The 23,082-nt window shown below is 46.6% G+C and overlaps 1 protein-coding gene across 1 annotated transcript in view; it reads left to right on the top strand.

The window, feature by feature from the left end:
• Positions 1 to 23,082, top strand: part of LOC139262346 (MAPK/MAK/MRK overlapping kinase-like) — a 253,865-nt gene that overhangs the window by 133,261 nt on the left and 97,522 nt on the right. The window contains exon 7 of the mRNA XM_070877529.1: positions 20,985 to 21,163. Within this exon, the coding sequence (XP_070733630.1) occupies positions 20,985 to 21,163 (179 nt within the window). The remainder of the gene's footprint in view (positions 1 to 20,984; positions 21,164 to 23,082) is intronic.

The raw sequence follows: 23,082 nt of genomic DNA, 5'->3' as shown, positions 1-23,082 counted from the left end.
TAGTTGTGGACAATGAAAAAAACTAACTGGAGGAGGAGGCTCCATGAAAATCCCCACCCTCAATGATGGCAGAGCCCAGCAACTGAGTGCAAAAGACAAGGCGGAAGCGTTCGCAACCACCTTCAGCCAAAAGTGTCGAGTGGATGATCCATCTCGGCCACCTCTGAGGTCCCCCACCATCACCGAAGCCAGTATTCAGCCAATTCGATTCACTCCATGTGATATCAAGAAATGGCTGAGTGCACTGGATTCAGCAAAGTCTATGGCCCCAACAGCATCCCGGCTGTTGTACTAAAACTTTGTGCTCCAGAGCTAGCCATGGCTCGAGCTAAGCTGTTCCAGTACAGCTACAACACAGGCATCAACCCAATAATGTGTAAAATTGGCAGGACTGACAGATGAAGAAAGACTAGGCTTATATTCATTGGAATTTAGAAGAATGAGAAGAGACCTCATTGAAACATATAAAATTCTGACGGGATTGGACAGGTTAGATGCAGGAAGAATGTTCCTGATGTTGGGGAAGTCCAGAACCAATGGTCACAGTCTAAGGATAAGAGGTAAACCATTTAGGACCGAGATGAGGAGAAACTTCTTCACTCAGAGAATTGTGAACCTGTGGAATTCTCTACCACAGAAAGTTGTTGAGGCCAGTTCGTTAGATCAATTCAAAAGGGAGTTAGATGTGGCCCTTATGGCTAAAGGGATCAAGGGGTATGGAGAGAAAGCAGGAATGGGATACTGAAGTTGCATGATCAGCCATGATCATATTGAATGGCGGTGCAGGCTCGAAGGACCAAATGGCCTAATCCTGCAGCTATTTTCTATGTTTCTATGCCCAGGTATTTCAGTCCACAAAAAGCCGGACAAATCCAATCTGGCCAATTACCGCCCCATCAGTCTATTCTCAATCATTAGCAAAGTGATGGAAGGTGTTGTCGACAGTGCCATCAAGCGGCACGCAGTATTCGAAATAAAGTAAATGAGTTGACGGCACAAATCATTACAAATGGGTATGATTTGGTGGCCATTACAGAAACGTGGTTGCAGGGTGGCCAAGACTGGGAATTAAACATACAGGGGTATCTGACAATTCGGAAGGATAGACAAGAAGGGAAAGGAGATGGGGTAGCTCTGTTAATAAAGGATGATATCAGGGCAGTTGTGAGAGACGATATTGGCTCTAATGAACAAAATGTTGAATCATTGTGGGTGGAGATTAGAGATAGTAAGGGGAAAAAGTCACTGGTGGGCGTAGTTTATAGGCCCCCAAATAATAACTTCATGGTGGGGCGGGCAATAATCAAGGGAATAATGGAGGCATGTGAAAAAGGAACAGCAGTAATCATGGGGGATTTTAACCTACATATCGATTGGTCAAGTCAAATCGCACGGGGTAGCCTGGAGGAGGAATTCATAGAATGCATACGGGATTGTTTCTTAGAACAGTATGTTACAGAACCTACAAGGGAGCAAGCTATCTTAGATTTGGTCCTGTGTAATGAGTCAGGAATAATAAATGATCTCCTAGTAAAAGATCCTCTCGGAATGAGTGATCACAGTATGGTTGAATTTATAATACAGATTGAGGGTGAGGAAGTAGTGTCTCAAACGAGCGTACTATGCTTAAACAAAGGGGACTACAGTGGGATGAGGGCAAAGTTAGCTAAAGTAGACTGGGAACACAGACTAAACGGTGGCACAATTGAGGAACCATGGAGAACTTTTAAGGAGCTCTTTCATAGTGCTCAACAAAAATATATTCCAGTGAAAAAGAAGGGTGGTAAGAGAAGGGATAACCAGCCGTGGATAACCAAGGAAATAAAGGAGAGTATCAAATTAAAAACCAATGCGTATAAGGTGGCTAAGGTTAGTGGGAAACTAGAAGATTGGGAAAATTTTAAACGACAGCAAAGAATGACTAAGAAAGCAATAAAGAAAGGAAAGATAGATTACGAAAGTAAACTTGCGCAAAACATAAAAACAGATAGTAAAAGCTTTTACCGATATATAAAACGGAAGAGAGTGACTAAAGTAAATGTTGGTCCCTTAGAAGATGAGAAGGGGGATTTAATAATGGGAAATGTGGAAATGGCTGAGACCTTAAACAATTATTTTGCTTCGGTCTTCACAGTGGGAGACACAAAAACCATGCCAAAAATTACTGGTCACGGGAATGTGGGAAGGGAGGACCTTGAGACAATCACTATCACTAGGGAGGTAGTGCTGGATAGGCTAATGGGACTCAAGGTAGACAAGTCCCCTGATCCTGATGATATGCATCCCAGGGTATTAAAAGAGATGGCGGAAGTTATAGCAGATGCATTCGTTATAATCTACCAAAATTCTCTGGACTCTGGGGAGGTACCAGCGGATTGGAAAGCAGCTAATGTAACGCCTCTGTTTAAGAAAGGGGGCAGACAAAAGGCAGGCAACTATAGGCCTGTTAGTTTAACATCTGTAGTGGGGAAAATGCTTGAAGCTATCATTAAGGAAGAAATAGCGGGACATCTAGATAGGAATAGTGCAATCAAGCAGACGCAACATGGATTCATGAAGGGGAAATCATGCTTAAATAATTTTATTGGAATTCTTTGAGGATATAACGAGCATGGTGGATAGAGGTGTACCGATGGATGTGGTGTATTTAGATTTCCAAAAGGCATTCGATAAGGCACCACACAAAAGGTTACTGCAGAATATAAAGATACGCGGAGTCAGAGGAAATGTATTAGCATGGATCGAGAATTGGTTGGCTAACAAAAAGCAGAGAGTCAGGATAAATGGGCCCTTTTCGGGTTGGAAATCGGTGGTTAGTGGTGTGCCACAGGGATCGGTGCTGGGACCACAACTGTTTACAATATACATAGATGACCTGGAAGAGGGGACAGAGTGTAGTGCAACAAAATTTGCAGATGACACAAAGATTGGTGGGAAAGCGGGTTGTGTAGAGGACACAGAGAGGCTGCAAGGAGATTTAGATAGGTTGAGCGAATGGGCTAAGGTTTGGCAGATGGAATACAATGTCGGAAAATGTGAGTTCATCCACCTTGGAAATAAAACAGCAAAAGGGAATATTATTTGAATGGGGAGAAATTACAACATGCTGAGATGCAGAGGGACCTGGGGGTCCTTGTGCATAAATCCCCAAAAGTTAGTTTGCAGGTGCAGCAGGCAATCAAGAAGGCGAATGGAATGTTGGCCTTCATTGCAAGAGGGATGGAGTACAAAAGCAGGGAGGTCCTGCTGCAACTGTACAGGGTATTGGTGAGGCCGCACCTTGAGTACTGCGTGCAGTTTTGGTCACCTTATTTAAGGAAGGATATACTAGCTTTGGAGGGGGTACAGAGACGATTCATTAGACTGATTCCGGAGATGAGGGGGTTACCTTATGATGATAGATTGAGTAGACTGGGTCTTTACTCGTTGGAGTTCAGAAGGATGAGGGGTGATCTTATAGAAACATTTAAAATAATGAAAGGGATAGACAAGATCGAGGCAGAGAGGTTGTTTCCACTGGTCGGGGAGACTAGAACTAGGGGGCACAGCCTCAAAATAAGGGGAGCCAATTTAAAACCGAGTTGAGAAGGAATTTCTTCTCCCAGAGGGTTGTGAATCTGTGGCATTCTCTGCCCAAGGAAGCAGTTGAGGCTTGCTCATTGAATGTATTCCAATCACAGATAGATAGATTTTTAATCAATAAGGTAATTAAAGGTTATGGGGAGCGGGCGGTTAAGTGGAGCTGAGTCCACAGCCAGATCAGCCATGATCTTTTTGAATGGCGGAGCAGGCTCGAGGGGCTAGATGGCCTACTCCTGTTCCTAATTCTTATGTTTTTTCTTATGTTTTTACCAATAACCTGCTCACCAATGCTCAGTTTGGGTTCCGCCATGACTACTCAGCTCCAGACCTCATTACAGCCTCAGTCCAAACATGGACAAAAGTGCTGAATTCCAGAGGTGAGGTGAGAGTGACTACCTTTGACATCAAGGCAGCATTTGACCGAGTGTGGCATCAAGGAGCCCAATAGAAATCAGGGGGAAACTCTCCACTGGCACGAGCCATACTTAGCACAAAGGAAGATGGTTGTGGTTGTTGGAGCTTAATCATCACAGCCTCAGAACATCGCTGCAGGAGTTCCTCAGGGAAGTGTCCTCGGCCCAACCATCTTCAGCTGCTTCATCAATGACTTTCCCTCCATCATAGGGTTAGAAGTGGTGACGTTTGATGATGATTGCACAGTGTTCAGTTCCATTTGGAACTGCTCAGATAATGAAGCAGTCTATATCTGCATGCAGCAAGGACTGGACAACATTCAGACTTGGGCTGATAAGTGGCATGTAACATTCGTGCCTCACAAGTGCCAGGCAATGACTATCTCCAACAAGTGAGAGTCTAACCACCACCCCTTGACATTCAACAGCATCACCATCACCGAATCCCCCACCATCAACATCCTGGGGGTCACCATTGACCAGAAACTTAACTGGACCAGCCACATAAATATTGTGGCAACAAGAGCAGGTCAGAGGCTGAGTATTCTACAGCGAGTGTCTCACCTCCTGACTCCCAAAAGCCTTGCCACGATCTACAAGGCACAAGTCAGGAGTGTGATGGAATACTCTCCACTCTCCTGGATGAGTGCAGCTCCAACAACACTTAAGAGGCTCAACATCATCCAGGACAAAGCAGCTGGCTTGATTGGCACGTCATCCACCATCTTAAACCTTCACTCCCTCCACCACCGCACACCGTATCTGCAGTGTGTACTGTTATGTATTGATGTGTAAATCGTCCTGGTACATTAATGTATAATAAGCACAATGGTACACCACAGAGGGCGCTGTGGTGGGAGACCTGAAAGTACCTGCAAGAGGCAGTATAAAAGGCTGACCACCACACCTGAGAGTCACTCTGGAGCTGTTCAATAAAGGACCAAGGTCACAGCAGTTAGATCAACACCAGACCGTGTGGAGTCAGTGATTTGTGTGCTGCATACATCACATTGGCGACAAGGAAGCGGACGAACTCCACGCAACCATGGCTACTCTAGGCTCGCTAAAGGATTTTACCGTGGGCAATGATTGGGAGGCCTTTACGGAAAGGCTCGAGTACTACTTCACAGCAAACGATCTGACGGAGGACACGAACGCACTGAGAGAGAAGCGTAAGGCGATATTGCTCTCCAGTTGTGGCGATGAGGTTTACGGTCTCATCAGGGATTTGCTGGCACCCGGAAGCGCCAGGGACATGTCATACAAGGAGCTGACTGAACTCATTCGTGACCAGTTAAAAGCGAAGGAGCGCATCCTCAGCTGTGTACCTACACCAGGGAACTGATACCTGTTCTTGGCAGAGCGGAGGTGCAGGTATCCCATGGGGACGAGACGCACGGTTTACCTTTGTGGGTCGTTGCAGGCGATGGGCCGATGCTCCTCGGCCGGAGATGGATGGGGACGGTCCGTGGGAGCTGGGAAGACTTCACCACTCCACAGGCTGCTGCTCCCCGGGGTGCTGCTGTGCCCCGGGTTCCCAGAGAGCAGCGCCGACCGAGCTGGAGCTGCAGCCTCAATCCACCCACAGGCAAGCAGAACAAGCCCCAGCCCCGGACATCAAGCCACAGAGATCCTGCAGCCTTAGCCCCCACAGGCAAGCAGCCCTGCAGAGGCAGGCCTAGTGGGGGGGGGGGGGGTGAGCCGGTGGGGCGCTGTGGGCGGCGTGCGAGAGATCCAAGATGGCCGGCGGATCGGAGGGGCCCATGCAGAGGGAGAGTCGGGCGGCAGCAGCAGCTGGAGGTAGACGGCTACGACGGCCGCAGAGGAGGCCGCTATGGAGGCCGCAGGGGAGGCGGCAAGTGCGGCTGCTGGAGAGGCCACGATGGCCGCAGGGGAGGCGGCTACGGTGGCCGGCAGAGAAGCGCCGACGACGGCCGCAGGAGAGGCGGCAAGTCAGGTGGCAGCGGAGGCGGAGGGCATCTGGAGCGGCGGAGAGCAAGATGGAGGCGGCCTCGTGTCCAGAGCAGCAGAGCATCAAAGATGGCGCGCCCAAGGAGAAGCCTCGTGGAATCCAAGATGGCGCCTTAAAAAGGAAATGCACCCGGGAGTCTTAAAAGGGCCTTACCACGTGGTGGTCCCCACAAAGTGACTTTTGTAAGGCAAGAGCGAGTCTAAAATGAGCTATGTTAATGTGAGATGATGGATTTATAATAAGAATTAATATTTTAATGCTGAATGGTCACTGTGTTTGTGTAAAATAATGGATATGAAGTACAATTAATGATAAGAGCTAATAAGGAAATCAAGTCACTGCAGCTCACCCAGAGGAGCTGGGATTTAATAACTATTTAATGTAACTGCTCAGTGTACCCGCAACCTGTTGATGCAACATCTGTACCAGATAACATGTACCATACAAACGCACTGTCTATGCATACCTGCCCTCCGTTGGACAAACAAGGCCGAGATCCCCGGCAACGGCTTCGGGACTGGGGGGGGAAGTGAGATGTTATGTATCGATGTGTGTATCATCCTGCGTCCTGGGGGGGCAAAGTAAGATGTTATGTATTGATGTGTGTATCATCCTGCGTCCTGGGGGGGCAAAGTAAGATGTTATGTATTGATGTGTGTATCGTCCTGGTATCTTAAATGTATAATAAGCACAATGGTACACCACAGAGGGCGCTGTGGTGGGAGACCTGAAAGTACCTGCAAGAGGCAGTATAAAAGGCTGACCACCACACCTGAGAGTCACTCTGGAGCTGTTCAATAAAGGACCAAGGTCACAGCAGTTAGATCAACACCAGACCGTGTGGAGTCAGTGATTTGTGTGCTACATACACCACATGTACCATCTACAGCACTGCAGCAACTCGCCAAGGTTTCTTCGATAGCACCTCCCAAACTCACAACTTCTACCACCTAGAAGGACAAGGGCAGCAGGCACATGGAAACACCATCATCTGCAAGTTCCCCTCCAAGTTACACACCATCCTGACTTGGTAGTATATTGCCATTCCTTCATTGTCACTGGGTCAAAATCATGGAACTCTCTCCCTAACAGCTTGTGGGAGTACCTTCACCACACATGGACTGCAGAGGTTCAAGAAAGAGGCTCATCACCACCTTCTCACGGGCAATTAGGAATGGGCAATAAAAGCGACGCCCACGTCCCATGAAGTAATAAAAAAAAGATAGCCCAAATATGCATGCCACTTAAGTGTTGCCGGTCAGCTTGTTGCATATTTACTGCTGGTCCTTACGAAGCCTTCAGACAATCTTGGATCTCTTTCATTGCTTACCATGCATACCCATATTCAAGATAAAACTTGCAACTGGAACCGTTAGTGTGATGTATGTAGCACTCAAATCACTGACTCCACACAGTCTGGTGTTGTAGTAACTGCTGTGACCTTGGTCCTTTATTGTGTAACTCCAGAGTGCCCCTCAGGTGTGGTGGGCAGTCTTTTATACTCTGTCTCGCAGGTACTTTCTGGTCTCCCACCACACTGCCCCTTGTGGCGCACCATTGTAACTATACATTTAATGTACATGGACAATACATAACATCTCACTACCCCCCCGCCCCCCCCGCCCCCCGACCAGTTCCAAAAGCAAATTGCCGGTAACCTCGGCCTGGTTCGTCCTGGTTGATTTGTGAGTGTGAGTCCATGACCATCCACTTCCCCCCCCCCCCATGTAGAGATTATGCTTGCGATCCGGTGCCAGCATGTGGTGCTTGCAGTCCTTACATGGGTGATACAAGTACACAAACATAATCTCCAGTCGAAAGCAGGTACACATAAACAGTACATTTGTATGATACATATAGATGCGTTGAAGAGTTATATCAAAAGGTTGCAGGTACACTGAACAGTTATTAAATCCCAGCTACACTGGATGAGGTATGGTGGCGGCATACTGCCCCTTTTAACTGTGCATTGTGATATTAACTCTTTTCACCAATCATATCAATCATTTTAATCACAGTAATCATTTTAGCATCAAAATATTAACTCTTGTCATAAATCACGTCATCATACAAATCACAGTAATCATTTTGACTCACTCTTGCCCTGACAAAAGTCTCTTTGTGGGGACCGCCAACGGTGTAAAGCCCCTTTAAGACTCCCGGGTACATTTACCTTTTAAGACACCATCTTGTTTTTCCCAAGAGGTTTCTACTGGGCGCCGCCATTTTAGGTGCTCTGTTGGTGCCTGCCTGCTTCTCTCTGCAGAACTCTGCTGCCACGAGGCTCGCCGCCATCTTGAACTTGCTGTGCTGCTGCCTGCTTTTTGCCCGGGAGCCGCCACACACACACACGTCCTCCGGAGCCGACCTCCTCACTGCCGCAGCTGATCCTGGACGAACCCCGCTCCTCGGAGCACTGGCCCTCACGACGTCGCCGAGCGAGTCCCGCTCCCGAAACTGCCGATTCACCGCTCCTCCCGCTGCAAGCCCCGCGAACGGCCACCTCTGTCTGCGGGCCGACGGTGCCTGCTGGAGCAGCCCGTCGAAGCCCTTCTCTCTTCTCCAACTCGGTCGGCGCTGCTGCTGGTTCCAGCGCCTCTTTCTCACTCTCAGACTTTGCAGGGGAGAGTCGACGGCCGCCACTGCTCTGCCCAACCCCACACACGCTTCCTTCGCTGCCATCCGATCCGAAGGTGGAGGCCTGCTCTGCCTGTGAACACGGGGGACAGCGGTCTGTGGAGGAATGAAGTCTTCCCAGCTCCCACAGACCTTCCCCATCCATTTCCTGCCGAGTAGCGTCGACCCATCGCCTGCAATGATCCACAAAGGTAAACCGTGCGTCTCGCCACCGTGAGATACCTGCACATCCGCTCTGCCAAGAACAGGTATCAGTTCCTCGGTGTAGGTGCGCAGCTTCACCGTGACCGGGACCAGCTTGGGTCGTGCAGCTGGGTTGATCCACAGTTTATCAAAAGTTTCCTGACTCATCAGTGACTGACCCGACCCCGTGTCCACTTCCATACTCACTGGGATTCCGTTAATCTTGACTTCCAAAACCACTGGGGCCGAATCGACGGTACACGTATACAGTCCAAACGCATCATCTTCTTCTACCTGGGGCTGGGATACCCGTCGAGCCAAACCGCAATGCTCCTCGCTGGATAGTAGATCATCTACCATCTCCTCGGCCACACAGTGAGTCGTGTTTCTTTTGCACATATGCTGAAGGTAGCCTTTTGTGTGGCAGGTATTGCACGTGAGCCCCATGACTTCCTCTGCAGCTCCAGCATGGTGCTACTCTATTAGCCCCCATTGGTGGACTCTGAGTTCCAGGACCCTGAGGTCCGTGCTCTCTGCCTTGGGCAGAGCCACGTTCTGCAGTTTTGTCCGTGACGGGCGCTATCCTTGAACAGTACCTGCCGGGTTTGAGACCGTGTGGATCATCTGCTTGGTGCTGCAAGTCGAGGTCATAAATGCCCGGCTGATGTTGATGGCTTGCTGCAGGCTGACTGTAGGTTCAGTAGATAGCAGCTTGTGAAGGAGACCCTCATCGCCAATCCCCATAACAAAGACGTCTCGCAACGCCTCGTTAAGGTGTGTGCCAAAATCGCACGGCGCTGCAAGTCTCCTGATGTCCACAGCATATTTTGTGACATCCTGGCCCTCAGGTCTGCAGTGGTGGTAGAATTTGTGCCTGGCCATGAGGATACTCTCCTTCGGTTTCAGTTGGTTACGAATGAGTTCAATCAGCTGCTCATATGACTTGTCCTTGGCTCTCGCGGGTGCCAGCAAATCCTTGACGAGACGGTAAACCTCATCGCCACAACTGGAGAGCAATATCGCCTTACGCTTCTCTATCAGTGCGTTCGTGTTCCCTATCAGGTCGTTTGCTATAAAATATTACTCGAGCCTTTCCGTAAATGCATCCCAGTCATTACCCTCTGTGAAATCCTTTAGCATGTCCAAAGTAGCCATGGTTGCGTGAAGAGCTCGTCCGTGTCCTCGTCGCCAATTTGTGATGTATGTAGCACTCAACTCACTGACTCCACACAGTCTGGTGTTGTAGTAACTGCTGTGACCTTGGTCCTTTATTGTGCAACTCCAGAGTGTTCTCCAGGTGTGGTGGGCAGCCTTTTATACTCTGTCTCGCAGGTACTTTCGGGTCTCCCACCACAGTGCACCTTGTGGCGCACCATTGTAACTATACATTTAATGTACATGGACAATACATAACAGTTGGCATACTGACATCTTAAAAGGGTTTCACACAGCAAATCATTGCAACAGAACCTAGCTGCATGCACAATCATTGACCGACACAAAGGATAGGCTCCTAGTTTTGTACATGTCTGTCATAGTACAAACACATTCAATTTACGATATCTCAAGACTACTTCTCAGTTTGCAGGACAAAATAGGCTTAATACAGTGAACAGGCTTGAACTTGAGGAAGGCTCAGAAACTGGACATCCTTGCCTATTAGCGCTTCAAGGAAGTCAGGGAAGGGGAAGCCATAGGCCTACCCCAGACTCAGGCCTGGTACCATCTGCTCTTATTAGACATTGAATTGCCTGAATGCAGTAAATATCCGAAAATTGGATGGGTCGACCGAATGCCTGTGAAGGATTCTATGCAATTACATTAAATGGAAGGAATATCAGGCAAATCCCTTTACTAGCGAGTGGTCCTAGTTGCCCAATTTCCTAACATTCACGATGCCCAGACTATCAAGTGCACGTGGGCACAGACCCAAGAAAATTTCCTGAAAACTTCCTATCTTCTCTTTCACCTACATAGAATCATAGAATAGTACTGCTCAGAAGTAGGCCATTCGGCCCATCGAGTCTGCAGCTGGCTCTTTCGAAGAGCAATCCAGTTAGTTCCACTCCGAATATGGGGAAGGAGCTGGGGTGGCGTTGCTGGTTAAAGAGGAAATTAATGCAATAGTAAGGAAGGACATTAGCCTGGATGATGTGGAGCTGCGGAATTCCAAAGTGCAGAAAACGCTAGTGGGAGATGTGTACAGACCACCAAACAGTAGTAGTGAAGTTGGGAACAGCATCAAACAAGAAATAAGGGATGTGTGCAATAAAGGTACAGCAGTAATCATGGGCGACTTTAATCTACATATTGACTGGGCTAACCAAACTGAAAGCAATGCGGTGGAGGAGGATTTCCTGGAGTGTATTAGGGATGGTTTTCTCGGCCAATATGTCGAGGAACCAACTGGAGAGCTGGCCATCCTAGACTGGGTGATGTGTAATGAAAAGGGACTAATTAGCAATCTAGTTGTGCGAGGCCCCTTGGAGAAGAGTGACCATAATATGGTAGAATTCTTTATTAAGATGGAGAGTGACAAAGTTCATTCGGAAACTAGGGTCCTGAACTTAAGGAAAGGTATGAGGCGTGAATTGGCTAGAATAGATTGGCAAAGGATACATAAAGGGTTGACGGTGGATAAGCAATGGCAAACATTTAAAGATCACATGGATGAACTTCAGCAATTGTACATCCCTGTCTGGAGTAAAAATAAAATGGGGAAGGTGGCTCAACCATGGAAAACAAGGGAAATTAAGGATAGTGTTAAAGCCAAGGAAGATGCATATAATTTGGCTAGAAAAAGCAACAAACCTGAGGACTGGGAGAAATTTAGAATTCAACAGAGGAAGATTAAGGGTTTAATTAAGAGGGGGAAAATAGAGTACGAAAGTAAGCTTGCATGGAACATAAAAACTGACTGCAAAAGCTTCTATAAATATGTGAAGAGAAAAAGATTAGTGAAGACAAACGTAGGTCCCTTGCAGTCAGATTCAGATGAATTTATAATGGGGAACAAAGAAATAGCAGACCAATTGATCAAATTCTTCGGTTCTGTCTTCACTAAGGAAGACACAAATAACCTTCTGAAGGTACTAGGGGACAGTAGGTCAAGTGAGAAGGAGGAACTGAAGGATATCCTTATTAGGCGGGAAATTGTGTTAAGGAAATTGATGGGATTGAAGGCCGATAAATCCCCGGGGCCTGATAGTCTGCATCCCAGAGTACTTAAGGAAGTGGCCCTAGAAATAGTGGATGCATTGGTGATCATTTTCCAACAGTCTATCGACTCTGGATCAGTTTCTAAGGACTGGAGGGTAGCTAATGTAACACCACTTTTTAAAAAAGGGGGGAGAGAGAAAACGGATAATTATAGACCAGTTAGCCTGACATCAGTAGTGGGGAAAATGTTGGAATCAATCATTAAGGATGAAATAGCAGCGCATTTGGAAAGCAGTGACAGGATTGGACCAAGTCAGCATGGATTTATGAAAGGGAAATCATGCTTGACGAATCTTCTGGAATTTTTTGAGGATGTAACTAGCAGAGTGGACAAGGGAGAACCAGTGGATGTGGTGTATTTGGACTTTCAAAAGGCTTTTGAAAAAGTCCCGCACAAGAGATTGGTGTGCAAAGCGCATGGTATTGGGGGTAATGTACTGACGTGGATAGATAACTGGTTGGCAGACAGGAAGCAGAGAGTCGGGATAAGCGGGTCCTTTTCAGAATGGCAGGCAGTGACTAGTGAAGTGCCGCAGGGCTCAGTTCTGGGACCCCAGCTCTTTACAGTATACATCAATGATTTAGATGAAGGAATTGCGTGTAATATCTCCAAGTTTGCAGATGACACTAAACTAGGTGGCGGTGTGAGCTGTGAGGAGGATGCTAAGAGGCTGCAGGGTGACTTGGACAGGTTAGGTGAGTGGGCAAATGCATGGCAGATGCAGTATAATGTGGATAAATGAGGTTATCCACTTTGGGGGCAAAAACACGAAGGCAGAATATTATTTGGATGGCAGCAGATTAGGAAAAGGGGAGGTGCAACGAGACCTGTGTGTCATGGTTCATCGGTCACTGAAAGCAGGTACAGCAGGCGGTGAAGAAGGCAAATGGTATGTTAGCCTTCATAGCGAGGGGATTGGAGTATAGGAGCAGGGAGGTCTTACTGCAGTTGTATAGGGCCTTGGTGTGGCCCCACCTGGAATATTGTGTTCAGTTTTGGTCTCCTAATCTGAGGAAGGACGTTCTTGCTATTGAGCGAGTGCAGCGAAGGTTCACCACACTGATTCCCGGGATGGCAGGACTGACATATGAGGAGAGACTGGATCAACTGGGCCTTTATACATTGGAGTTGAGAAGGATGAGAGGGGATCTCATAGAAACATACAAGATTCTGATGGGACTGGACAGGTTAGATGCGGGAAGAATGTTCCTGATATTGGAAAAGTCCAGAACCAGGGGACATAGTCTTAGGTTAAGGGGTAGGCCAGTTAGGACTGAGATGAGGAGAAACTTCTTCACTCAGAGAATTGTTAACCTGTGGAATTCCCTGCCGCAGAGAGTTGTTGATGCCAGTTCATTGGATATATTCAAGAGGGAGATAAATATGGCCCTTACGGCTTAGGGGATCAAGGGGTATGGAGAAAAAGCAGGAAAGGGGTCTGAGGGAATGATCAGCCATGATCTTATTAAATGGCGGTGCAGGCTCGAAGGGCCGAATGGCCTACTCCTGCACCTATTTTCTATGTTTCTATGTTTCTATCCCTACAATTTTTTATCCTTCAAGTATTCATTCAATTCCTTTTGAAGGCTACGACTGAATCTGTAGCCATCACCCTATCAGGCAGTGCATTCCAAATCCTAACCAGTTGTTGCGTAAAAACATTTTTCCTCATGACGCCTCTGGTTCCTTAGCCAACCACCTTAAATCTGTGCCGTCTGGTTCTCAACCTTTCAACCATTGGAAACAGTTTCTCTTTATTTATTCTATTATGATTTTAAACACCTCTATTAAATCTCCTTTCAGCCCTCTTTGCTCCAGGGAGAACAACCCCAGCTTCTCCAGTCTTTCCACATAACTATGTAAATTATCTTAAATCTATATCTTCTGGTTCCGACCCTCTCGCTAGTGGAAACAATTACTCCCTATTTACTCTATCAAAACCCCTCATCATTTTATATTAGTGTTATTAACAGATCCCCTCCAATTCTGTTTTCAGCTCTACTATGCGACATTACTGAGGTGGAGCTCAAAATTTGCAAAAGAAAATCGCTTTTAAAGGTTACAGTAATGTTTCATCACCATTAAAGTAATTATTGACTAATTTCTGTAAAGGACATGTGAGGGAGGCTATTCGGCTCATCGAGCTCATCTATCCATAAATAGTTAATCCTCAATCACAGCGTCCAACTCCTGCTCGAAGGACTCCAGAGTTTTTACCTCCAATACCCTGCCATTCAGGTATCATCATAATTATCAGGAAAGGCTGAACAGGCTGAGTATCTTTTCTCTAGAAAAGAGAAGGCTGAGGGGTAACCCGATAGAGGTTTTTAAGATTATGGAGGGATTAGATAGGGGAGATGTAGAGATGTTTCCACTTGTGGGGAATCCAAAACTAGGGGCCATCAATATAAGATAGTGACTAATAAATCCAGTAGGGAATTCAGGAGAAATTTCTTTAACCAGAATGTGGTGAGAATATGGAACTCGCTACCACAAGGAGTAGTTGAGGCGAATAGCATAGATGCATTTAAGGGGAAGCTAGATAAACACAAGAAGGAGAAACAAAAAGAAGGATATGTTGATGATGTGAGATGAAGGAGGGTGGGAGGAGGCTCATGTGGAGCATAAACCAGTTGGGCTGAATGGCCTGTTTCTGTGCTATAATTTCGATGTAAGGTATTGATTATTCTCTCTGTGTGAAGAAGTGCATCTGTCCTGAACTCGCCTTTTCCCAGTTTGCACCTATATCCCCTAATCCTGCAGTCGAAATTCTAGCATCCTTGTAAAGCTGATTGCTAGGGTTAATTTGTGAATTGCTCATCACAAGCATACACATAATAACAAGACCATCACGCACAGTATCCTATAAGGGAAGCCCCTTTTTGGAGCTGGAATTCTAGCAGATGTTCTTCTTCTGCCATTGTAGGCGTAAGAGGGCAGCTTGCTCGAGCCCTAGAACAGGAGCTCCACCAAAGCTACATGGGCTGGTGACACTGAGGGCATGGCTGCAGAGTCCCTGGTTGGTAACCACACTCTCCAGCGCCTTTCATGACCATCGGACGTCTCAAAGTGCTTTATAGCCAATTAAGTACTTTTGGAGTGTAGTCTCTGTTGTAATGTAGGAAACGCGGCAGCCAATTTGCGCACAAGCAAGCTCCCACAAACAACAATGTGATAAAGACCAGATAATATGTTTTTTGTTATGTTGATTGAGGGGATAAATATTGGCCAGGACACTGGGGATAACTCCCTTTCGAAATAGTGCCGTGGGGATCTCTTGAGAGAGCAGACGGGACCTCGGTTTAACGTCTCACGCGAAAGGCAGCACCTCTCAACAGTCCAGCACTCCCTCAGTACTGCACTGGAGGATCAGCCTAGATTTTTGTGCTCAAGTTCGTAGAGTGGGACTTGAACCCACAACCTGTGGAGCGCTAGTGTCATGAGAGATGACACCACACAGACTAGAAGCAGACTTCCACACTTTTACCTATAGTGCTGAAACTCCTTGGCAGGCCTTCAAATAACTCGTACAACTGCTTGTGCAAGGCAAGTAGTTTTCTTTTCATGGCTAGGTTCCTGAAGCCCTTTGTTCTTCTCAGAAGAGCTGGGAGATGTCCTTGCCTCCGGCAAGCTGTCTCCTGTGCTATCCCTGCTACCAATACCTACTGATGCTCACTTATGCTGAGTGTTTCATCACATGCAGACCCCTCTGCCTCACTATCTAACCAATATGGAGTGCCAATGTCTGTGCTGTTGCTTGGGAGGGGCTGAGCACCTGACGGTGTATGCTCAGAAGGAGTGTCCTCCTTTGAGGTGTCTTCTACAGGAGCCTCTTGCTGCTGAGAAGGACCTAGACAAAAGAAAGAAGGGACAAGAGTTAGGATGGCACTAAGAAGCCAAGTATGGTAATGTAGAGGTTATATTACTGGACTAGTAATCCAGAGGACTAGACTAATAAACTAGAGGGCGTGAATTCAAATCCATCCAAGGCAGTTTGAAAATTTGAATTCAGTTTTGTTTAAATCTGGAAATAAAAAGCTGGCCTCAGTAAAAAGTGACTATGAAGCTATTGGATTGTTGTAAAAACCCAAATAGTTCACTCATGCCCTTTAGGGAAGGAAACCTATCTGTGACTACAATCCCACACCAACATGGTTGACTCTTAACTACCCTCGGAAGTGGCCTTGCAAGCCACTCATTTGTATCAAAAAAATATGTTGCTCAGGGCGATAATGGATTGTCAATAAATGCTGGCCTTGCCAGCGATGCCCATATCCTGAGAATAAAGAAAAAAAATCACAATCTTGCTATTCCTATTTTTAGCCGTGTCATCAAATTGAATATACTTACATTTAGTTTCAATTTCTAAATCATTAATAGAGATGAGGAACAACAGGAAGCCAAGCACTGGTGCCTGCAGCACCCTACTCAACATCTCTAACATTAACTTCTCCCATGAGTATTCGCTCCTTCCTTTTTTAACTGGCTTCTGATCTGTTTTCACATTTAACCCTGGATTCCTGTGAATTTAATTTAATAGGAGTCTTTTGTGTGGTACTCTCAAGATTTTTGAAAATTCATGAAGCAACAGGAGTTCGACTGATTTAGATAAATCCCAAAAATCTATGCGCGGCTCCATCCCGGGATATGTGCTAGGATGTGCCACATCGCAGCTCCACTGCTGTTCCTGTTGAACTTTGTGGGGTAGGAGTCGGGGCCAGGAGAATCAAGCCATTGATTCCCACCCCCACCCTTCAGTGGAAGAGACAGGATACTGTGGCATAAGTAGCTGGTCGGTGAGGAATGGGGGTTGGCGGGTGGATGGGGAGTTCTGCCAGACTCCACCCTGGAAAAAAATTGACGTTACCTCCGGCGTTTATAAATATTTTAAAACTTATTTTTAAATGTAGTATACTTTTCTTTGGTGAGTAATTAATTGGCAGTAAAGCACTTTGGGATATCCTGAGGATATGTAATATACTATGTAGATGCAACTTCTTTCTTTAATGACCTCAGAACTTGACAGATAATTAAATATGTTTGAAGCGCAGTCACTTTTATAATGTAGGGAATCACGGCAGCCAATTAGAACACATCAAAGTCCCACAAACAGCCTTGAAATGGCGTGACCTGATCATTTTTTTTTGTGATAATGGTTGCTCTAGCTCTACCTCTACCTATGCTCTAGTAGACCTCTTTCTTCTGCTCCACAGTGATATACCCACCAATGGCCACGACACAGATGGTATCAGATAGAAACTCCTCTATACTATTAATTTTTTGACTACTGTGACTTTTTAAATTCACTAATGCCACGTATGACCTGGAACAAAATACTCAATTTTTGAGTTCAGCCATGAAATGCTGCACAATTGCATTAACAGGCAAAGAATAAATGTCATGCGAATAAACATGGATGAATGGTCCATTAGCATTTTCTACTGACATGACACCCTTTTGTAGTTACATCTGTTTTTTACCTCAACATTTATGCCACAGGGAACTGTCAGGCACCCAGGTGAAACATCACCAGAGTCGATGACTTTGTTCGGATTTTGGACAACTGATGCTTTATTATCTCCATAAATGAAAGAATTACAAATAATAAATTATAGTGAAAGTAAATTCATTTTATATTTTTCACACTTTTGTGTATGTTTAATATATATTGCTCCCATGATTGCCTTTTGTGTATTGTGAACTCTGTATTAGTTGTTCATGTGTCCTAATACTAAATGTCGTGTTATTAGAAGTAGCATTGGCTGCCCGTGTCCTAACTCGCACCAAGTCCCACTCACCTATCACCCTTGTGCTCGCTGACCTACATTGCTTCCAGTTAAGCAAGGCCCAATATCAAAATTCTCATCCCTATTTTCAAATCCCCCCATGGCCTCGCCCTTCCCTATCTCCGTAATCTCCTCCAGCCCCACAACCCCCAATATGTCTACACTCCTCTAATTCTGTCCTCTTGAGCATCCCTGATTATAATCGCTCATCCATTGATGGCCGTGCCTTCTGCTGCCTAGGCCCCAAGCTCTGGAATTCCCTGCCTAAGTCTCTCTGCCTCTCTACCTCTTTCCTCCTTCAAGATGCTCCTTAAAACAAACCTCTTTGACCAAGCTTTTGATCGCCTGCGCTAATTTCTACTTAGGTGGCTCGGTGTCAAATTCTTTACCTCATAATACTCCTGTGAAGTGCCTTGGGATGCTTCCCTATGTTAAAGGCACTATATAAATGTAAGTTGTTGTTGATGGATGGCTGTACAGCCAACTGGTGACCTGCAGATGATACAGTAGGCTAGCTATCTGTACCTGCAATAAACTCTGATGGTTCCGCATCAGTATTGGGGTAACCTTGTTGAAGGAACAAGAACTAGGCTATTTGTTAATGAAGGAAAAATTAGAAAAGTTATAGAGACGATTCTCAATGTCATCGCCTGAAGCAAAGTGTATGAGGGTAGGCCCAAGATCATACATTACATGATCTCCACAAATTTCCCCCTCCATACCTCCAACCTCCAGACCAAAAACAAATGTCACTGTCATACATCCGCCACCGGGGCGCCCTTTAAAGGGAAGGCTGTTTGTGCCATGGGCTGCCATATTTTACTGTCGGCTGGCTCTTCTGTCGGCCCGACAATGGCGGCCCTTGCCTTGACCGGGCCCATTCTGTTAAGGGTGCCGGGCTATTGGCTTGATCGTGGGCGGCCGCCAAAGGAACTGTAGAGTGCCCAGCGCCCTTCCCCTTTAATAGAAGGGGAGGGGCATTCCGCTGCGGAGATCCATGCTGCTCTACCGCCCCAGAAGCACCCCTCCATCGACGCGGAGCGCCTCCGATAGCATTTCACCTCCGTTGAGGGGTGGAAGGGCCGAATTCTGCACTGGGGGCATAACTTCCGGGCCTGATGATAAATGTCCCGGCCCCAGAAGGTTACTGCCTCCAAACGGGGCACGTGATAATTTCGCCCCCATGAATCATTTAGACAGAAAAAAAGAACCATAAAAGTTACAGCACAGAACAAAGCCATTCGGCCCAACGTGTCTGTGTCAGCTCTTTGCTAGAGCAATCCGAAACTAATTCTGAAACCCCGCAGTGTCCCCGTAGCTCTGTATCTTACTTTGCTTCAAATATTATTATCTGCCTCGACTAGTCCCTGCAGTAAAGCATACCATATTCCAACAACTGCATAAATAAATTTCTCCCAACCTATTTCCTCACTCTTAGTGATGGTTTTAAATTGACCCCTTGTCACTGATTCTCCAAATAGTCTTTCTCCAGTCATTCTAACAAAACCGTTTATAATTATAAAAAGCTGTAATTTGTCGCCTCTTGGCCTTCTCTGCTCATGGAAATAATCCCAGCATCCCGAGTCTCTCCTCATAACTATAGTTTCTAATCCCTAAAATTTTCCTGATTGATCTCTTTCTATATAATTCTATTCATCATCTATCTAATTCTCTTCATCTTACAAATTAAATATTAATTGTTGCTTGAGTGGTAAGGATTGATTACTTACAAAGGGCCCAAGTTTCGAGCCGCGCCTAGAACGGCGCAGTCCCGACCTGGACGCCCGTTTTTCGCGCCACAAAGTGCGCCTAAAAAAACCCTCCGTATTCTCCAGCTCCCTGCAGGTCCTCTGGCCCTCGGCGCAGCGCAGCAGGAGCTGTAGGGGGCGGAGCTAGGTCCCTGCGCTGAAAACAGTGCCGGGACCTCTGCACATGTGCGCTACAGTGGGCACGCATGTTCAGTAGCTCCAGGCGCCCGAAACTGTGTGGGAGGGGCCGAAGCACGCAGCCCCTAGCCCTGGCCGAATGGCCTCACTGGGGCTGCATGAATAAGGCTCCTCCCACGGCCAGCTCCTGCTTCCTCCCGACCCGACTCGACTCCCGCTTCCCGCCTCCGGACCCGACCCAACTCTCGCTCCCGCTCCCCCGCCCCACCCGACTGGACCTGACCCGACTCCCGGGTCCCCCCCCCCCACCCCCGGACCGGACCGGACCCGACTCCCGCTCCCCCCGCCCCCGGACTGGATCCGACCTGACCTCCCTCTCCCCGACCTGACCTCCCTCTCCCTCCCTCCCTCCCCCCGACCCGAACCGAACCGACCTCCCTCCCACCACCCCCCCGACCCGACCCAACGCCTACCTGTAAATCTGGTGCTGGGGACGGGCCCTGCCCGAAGTCTCGGGCCCGGCTTGTTCAGCCTCCCTCCCCCTTCTCCTTTCCCCCCCCCAACCTCCTTCCCCCCCCCCATCTCCTCCTCCCCCCATCTGAAAACAGGCGTAAGTGGCCGGACATGCCCCCTTTTGAAAAAAAAATTCTGTTCCAAAGTGAAACTGTTCTAACTGACTAGAACTGGAGCAAACTAAATGGCGAGAATTCCGATTTCTAAGATACTCCGTTCTACACCAGTTGCTCCTAAAAATCAGGAGTAAATCATGTGGAAACTTGGGGCCATTATGTGATAGGATAGCCATTTTGGGGGAATTATGATCAAAGATTATCCTTAAGAATTGTAATCGCTTATTGTGCAGAAAGGAATAACCATTTTAAAACATGATTATTGAGGGCAATACAGTGATTTGGGATTTACACTGAAATAAAATTTTAAAAAGACTAAGCCAGAATGAGTTTGCGGGTAGAGGCTTATCCTCGTAAAAATTAAAATGGTAACAAATGCGAAGCTGAATGTGCTTTGGATTAAAATTACATAAATTATTGAAGCACATTTAATTAATGTCCTGCATTTATTCATGATGATTCAACTCTGTTACACTGTCTTAGCTTAGTAACTTCTTTCAGCCAGTCCCTGTGATTCAATACTTATCAAAAATATTCAAAAAAGGAAACTGAAATGGACAAATGAAGTATATGCTATCATTCTTTTCTGTAACTGATTTCTAAAACAGCTTTTTGATATAGAACGGTAATATTGATAAATATTCCATGTTTAAATATACTGGATTTACCGTTGCAGCAAAACTTGCTGAAGTTGGCAGATTTTGGTTCCTGTAGGAGTATCTTCTCAAAGCAGCCATATACAGAATATATTTCCACCCGATGGTATCGAGCTCCAGAGTGCCTTCTTACAGATGGGTACTACAGTTTCAAAATGGACATCTGGAGCACTGGCTGTGTTTTCTATGAAATAACAAGGTGAAGTTCAAACTTTAAGTACTGTTTAGAGGCATTATTTGATATGTTTATGCTGTTCGAGCCATTTGACATCTCATTAAAGTTGTACAGCCAAGCAGTAGCTCAGGGGATCCAACTGAGCATTAGGATCGCGAATTTTAATTCCCAGTTTTAACTGATATTCCAGCTTGTGCCCCTATTTGATTGGGTATTAACATTCACTAAAAAGCAACCAATCAAAACCACAGTGTTACCTACAGGGGTAACAGGTAATTGCAACATGTCGACACTTCTATAATGAGATTTCCCATAAGAATTAGTTTGCATAGTATTTTCAATGGAAGGCACAGCCCATATACTGAATTTAATATGTTATAGATATAGTATATACTGGTACCTCTCACATAGCATTATTCATGTATATTCTGGGACATGGGCCAGGGAGCAGAATGGAATAACTTTTTCCTGAAAAGGGCCCCCATTGCACAGGGGCCTCAGCCTTACTTTCTGTTTAATTCATGCATTAGTTTCCTTTCCTACATTACAACAGTGACTACACTCAAAAGTACTTCATTGGCTGTAAAGTGCTTTGAGACGTCCGGTGCTTGTGAATGGCGCTATATAAATCCAAGTCTTTCTTTCTTTCCTCTACACGTGCATGACCTGAGATCTCAGTACCTCGACTGCTGCTTTCTCCTTTGTGATGTGCATTTATAGGAGTATGAAGTTTTCTTGGCTTTAGAACATATAAAGAAAGAAAGACTTGCATTTATATAGCGCCTTTCATGGCCACTGGACATCTCAAAGTGCTTTACAGCCAATTAAGTACTTTTGGAGTGTAGTCACTGTTGGAATGTAGGAAACGCAGCAGCCAATTTGCACACAGCAAACTTCCACAAACAACAATGTGATAATGACCAGATCAACTGTTTTTCTATACATGGTCCATGTTTCTGAGCCATACAGGAAGGTGGGTATTACTACAGCCCTGTAGACCATGAGCTTGGTGGCAGTTTTGAGGGCCTAGTCTTCAAATACTCTTTTCTTCAGGCGGCCGAAGACTGCACTGGCGCACTGGAGGCGGTGTTGGATCTCGTCGTCAATGCCTGCTCTTGTTGATAGGAGGCTCCCGAGATATGAGAAGTGGTCCATGTTGTCCAGGGCCATGCCATGGATCTTGATGACTGGGGGACAGTGCTGTGTGGTAAGGACAGGCTAGTGGAGGACCTTTGTCTTGCTGATGTTTAGCGTAAGGCCCATGCTTTCGTACGCCTCAGTAAATACGATGACTATGTCCTGGAGTTCAGCTTCTGTATGTGCACAGACGCAGGCGTCGCCCGCGTACTGTAGCCTGATGACAGAGGTTGGGGTGGTCTTGGACCTGGCCTGGAGACAGCGTAGGTTGAACAGCTTCGTGCTGGTTCTGTAGTTTAGTGCCACTCCAGCAGGGAACTTGTCGACTATGAGGTGGAGCATGGAGCATGGAAGCATGTACAGTAGACACCTCAAGTCGCTGGAGAAATACCACCAACGATGTCTCTGCAAGATCCTACAAATCTCCTGGGAGGACAAACGCACCAACATTAGCGTCCTCGACCAGGCCAACATCCCCAGCATCGAAGCACTGACCACATTTGATCAGCTCCACTGGGTAGGCTACATAGTTCGCATGCCAGACACAAGACTCCCAAAGCAAGCGCTTTACTCGGAACTCCTTCACGCCAAACGAGCCAAAGGTGGGCAGCGCAAACGTTACAAGGACACCCTCAAAGCCTCCCTGATAAAGTCCAACATCCCCACTGAGACCTGGGAAACCCTGGCCAAAGACCACCCTAAGTGGAGGAAGCGCATCCAGGAGGGCACTGAGCACCTCGAGTCTCATCGCCGAGAGCATGCAGAAATCAAGCGCAGGCAGCGGAAAGAGCGTGCGGCAAACCAGT

Source organism: Pristiophorus japonicus, chromosome 4 (assembly GCF_044704955.1).
Source record: "Pristiophorus japonicus isolate sPriJap1 chromosome 4, sPriJap1.hap1, whole genome shotgun sequence".
Taxonomy (NCBI): Eukaryota; Metazoa; Chordata; class Chondrichthyes; family Pristiophoridae; genus Pristiophorus; species Pristiophorus japonicus.
Note: the sequence above shows the minus strand (reverse complement) of the source record. Positions and strands in the feature narration are given on the sequence as shown.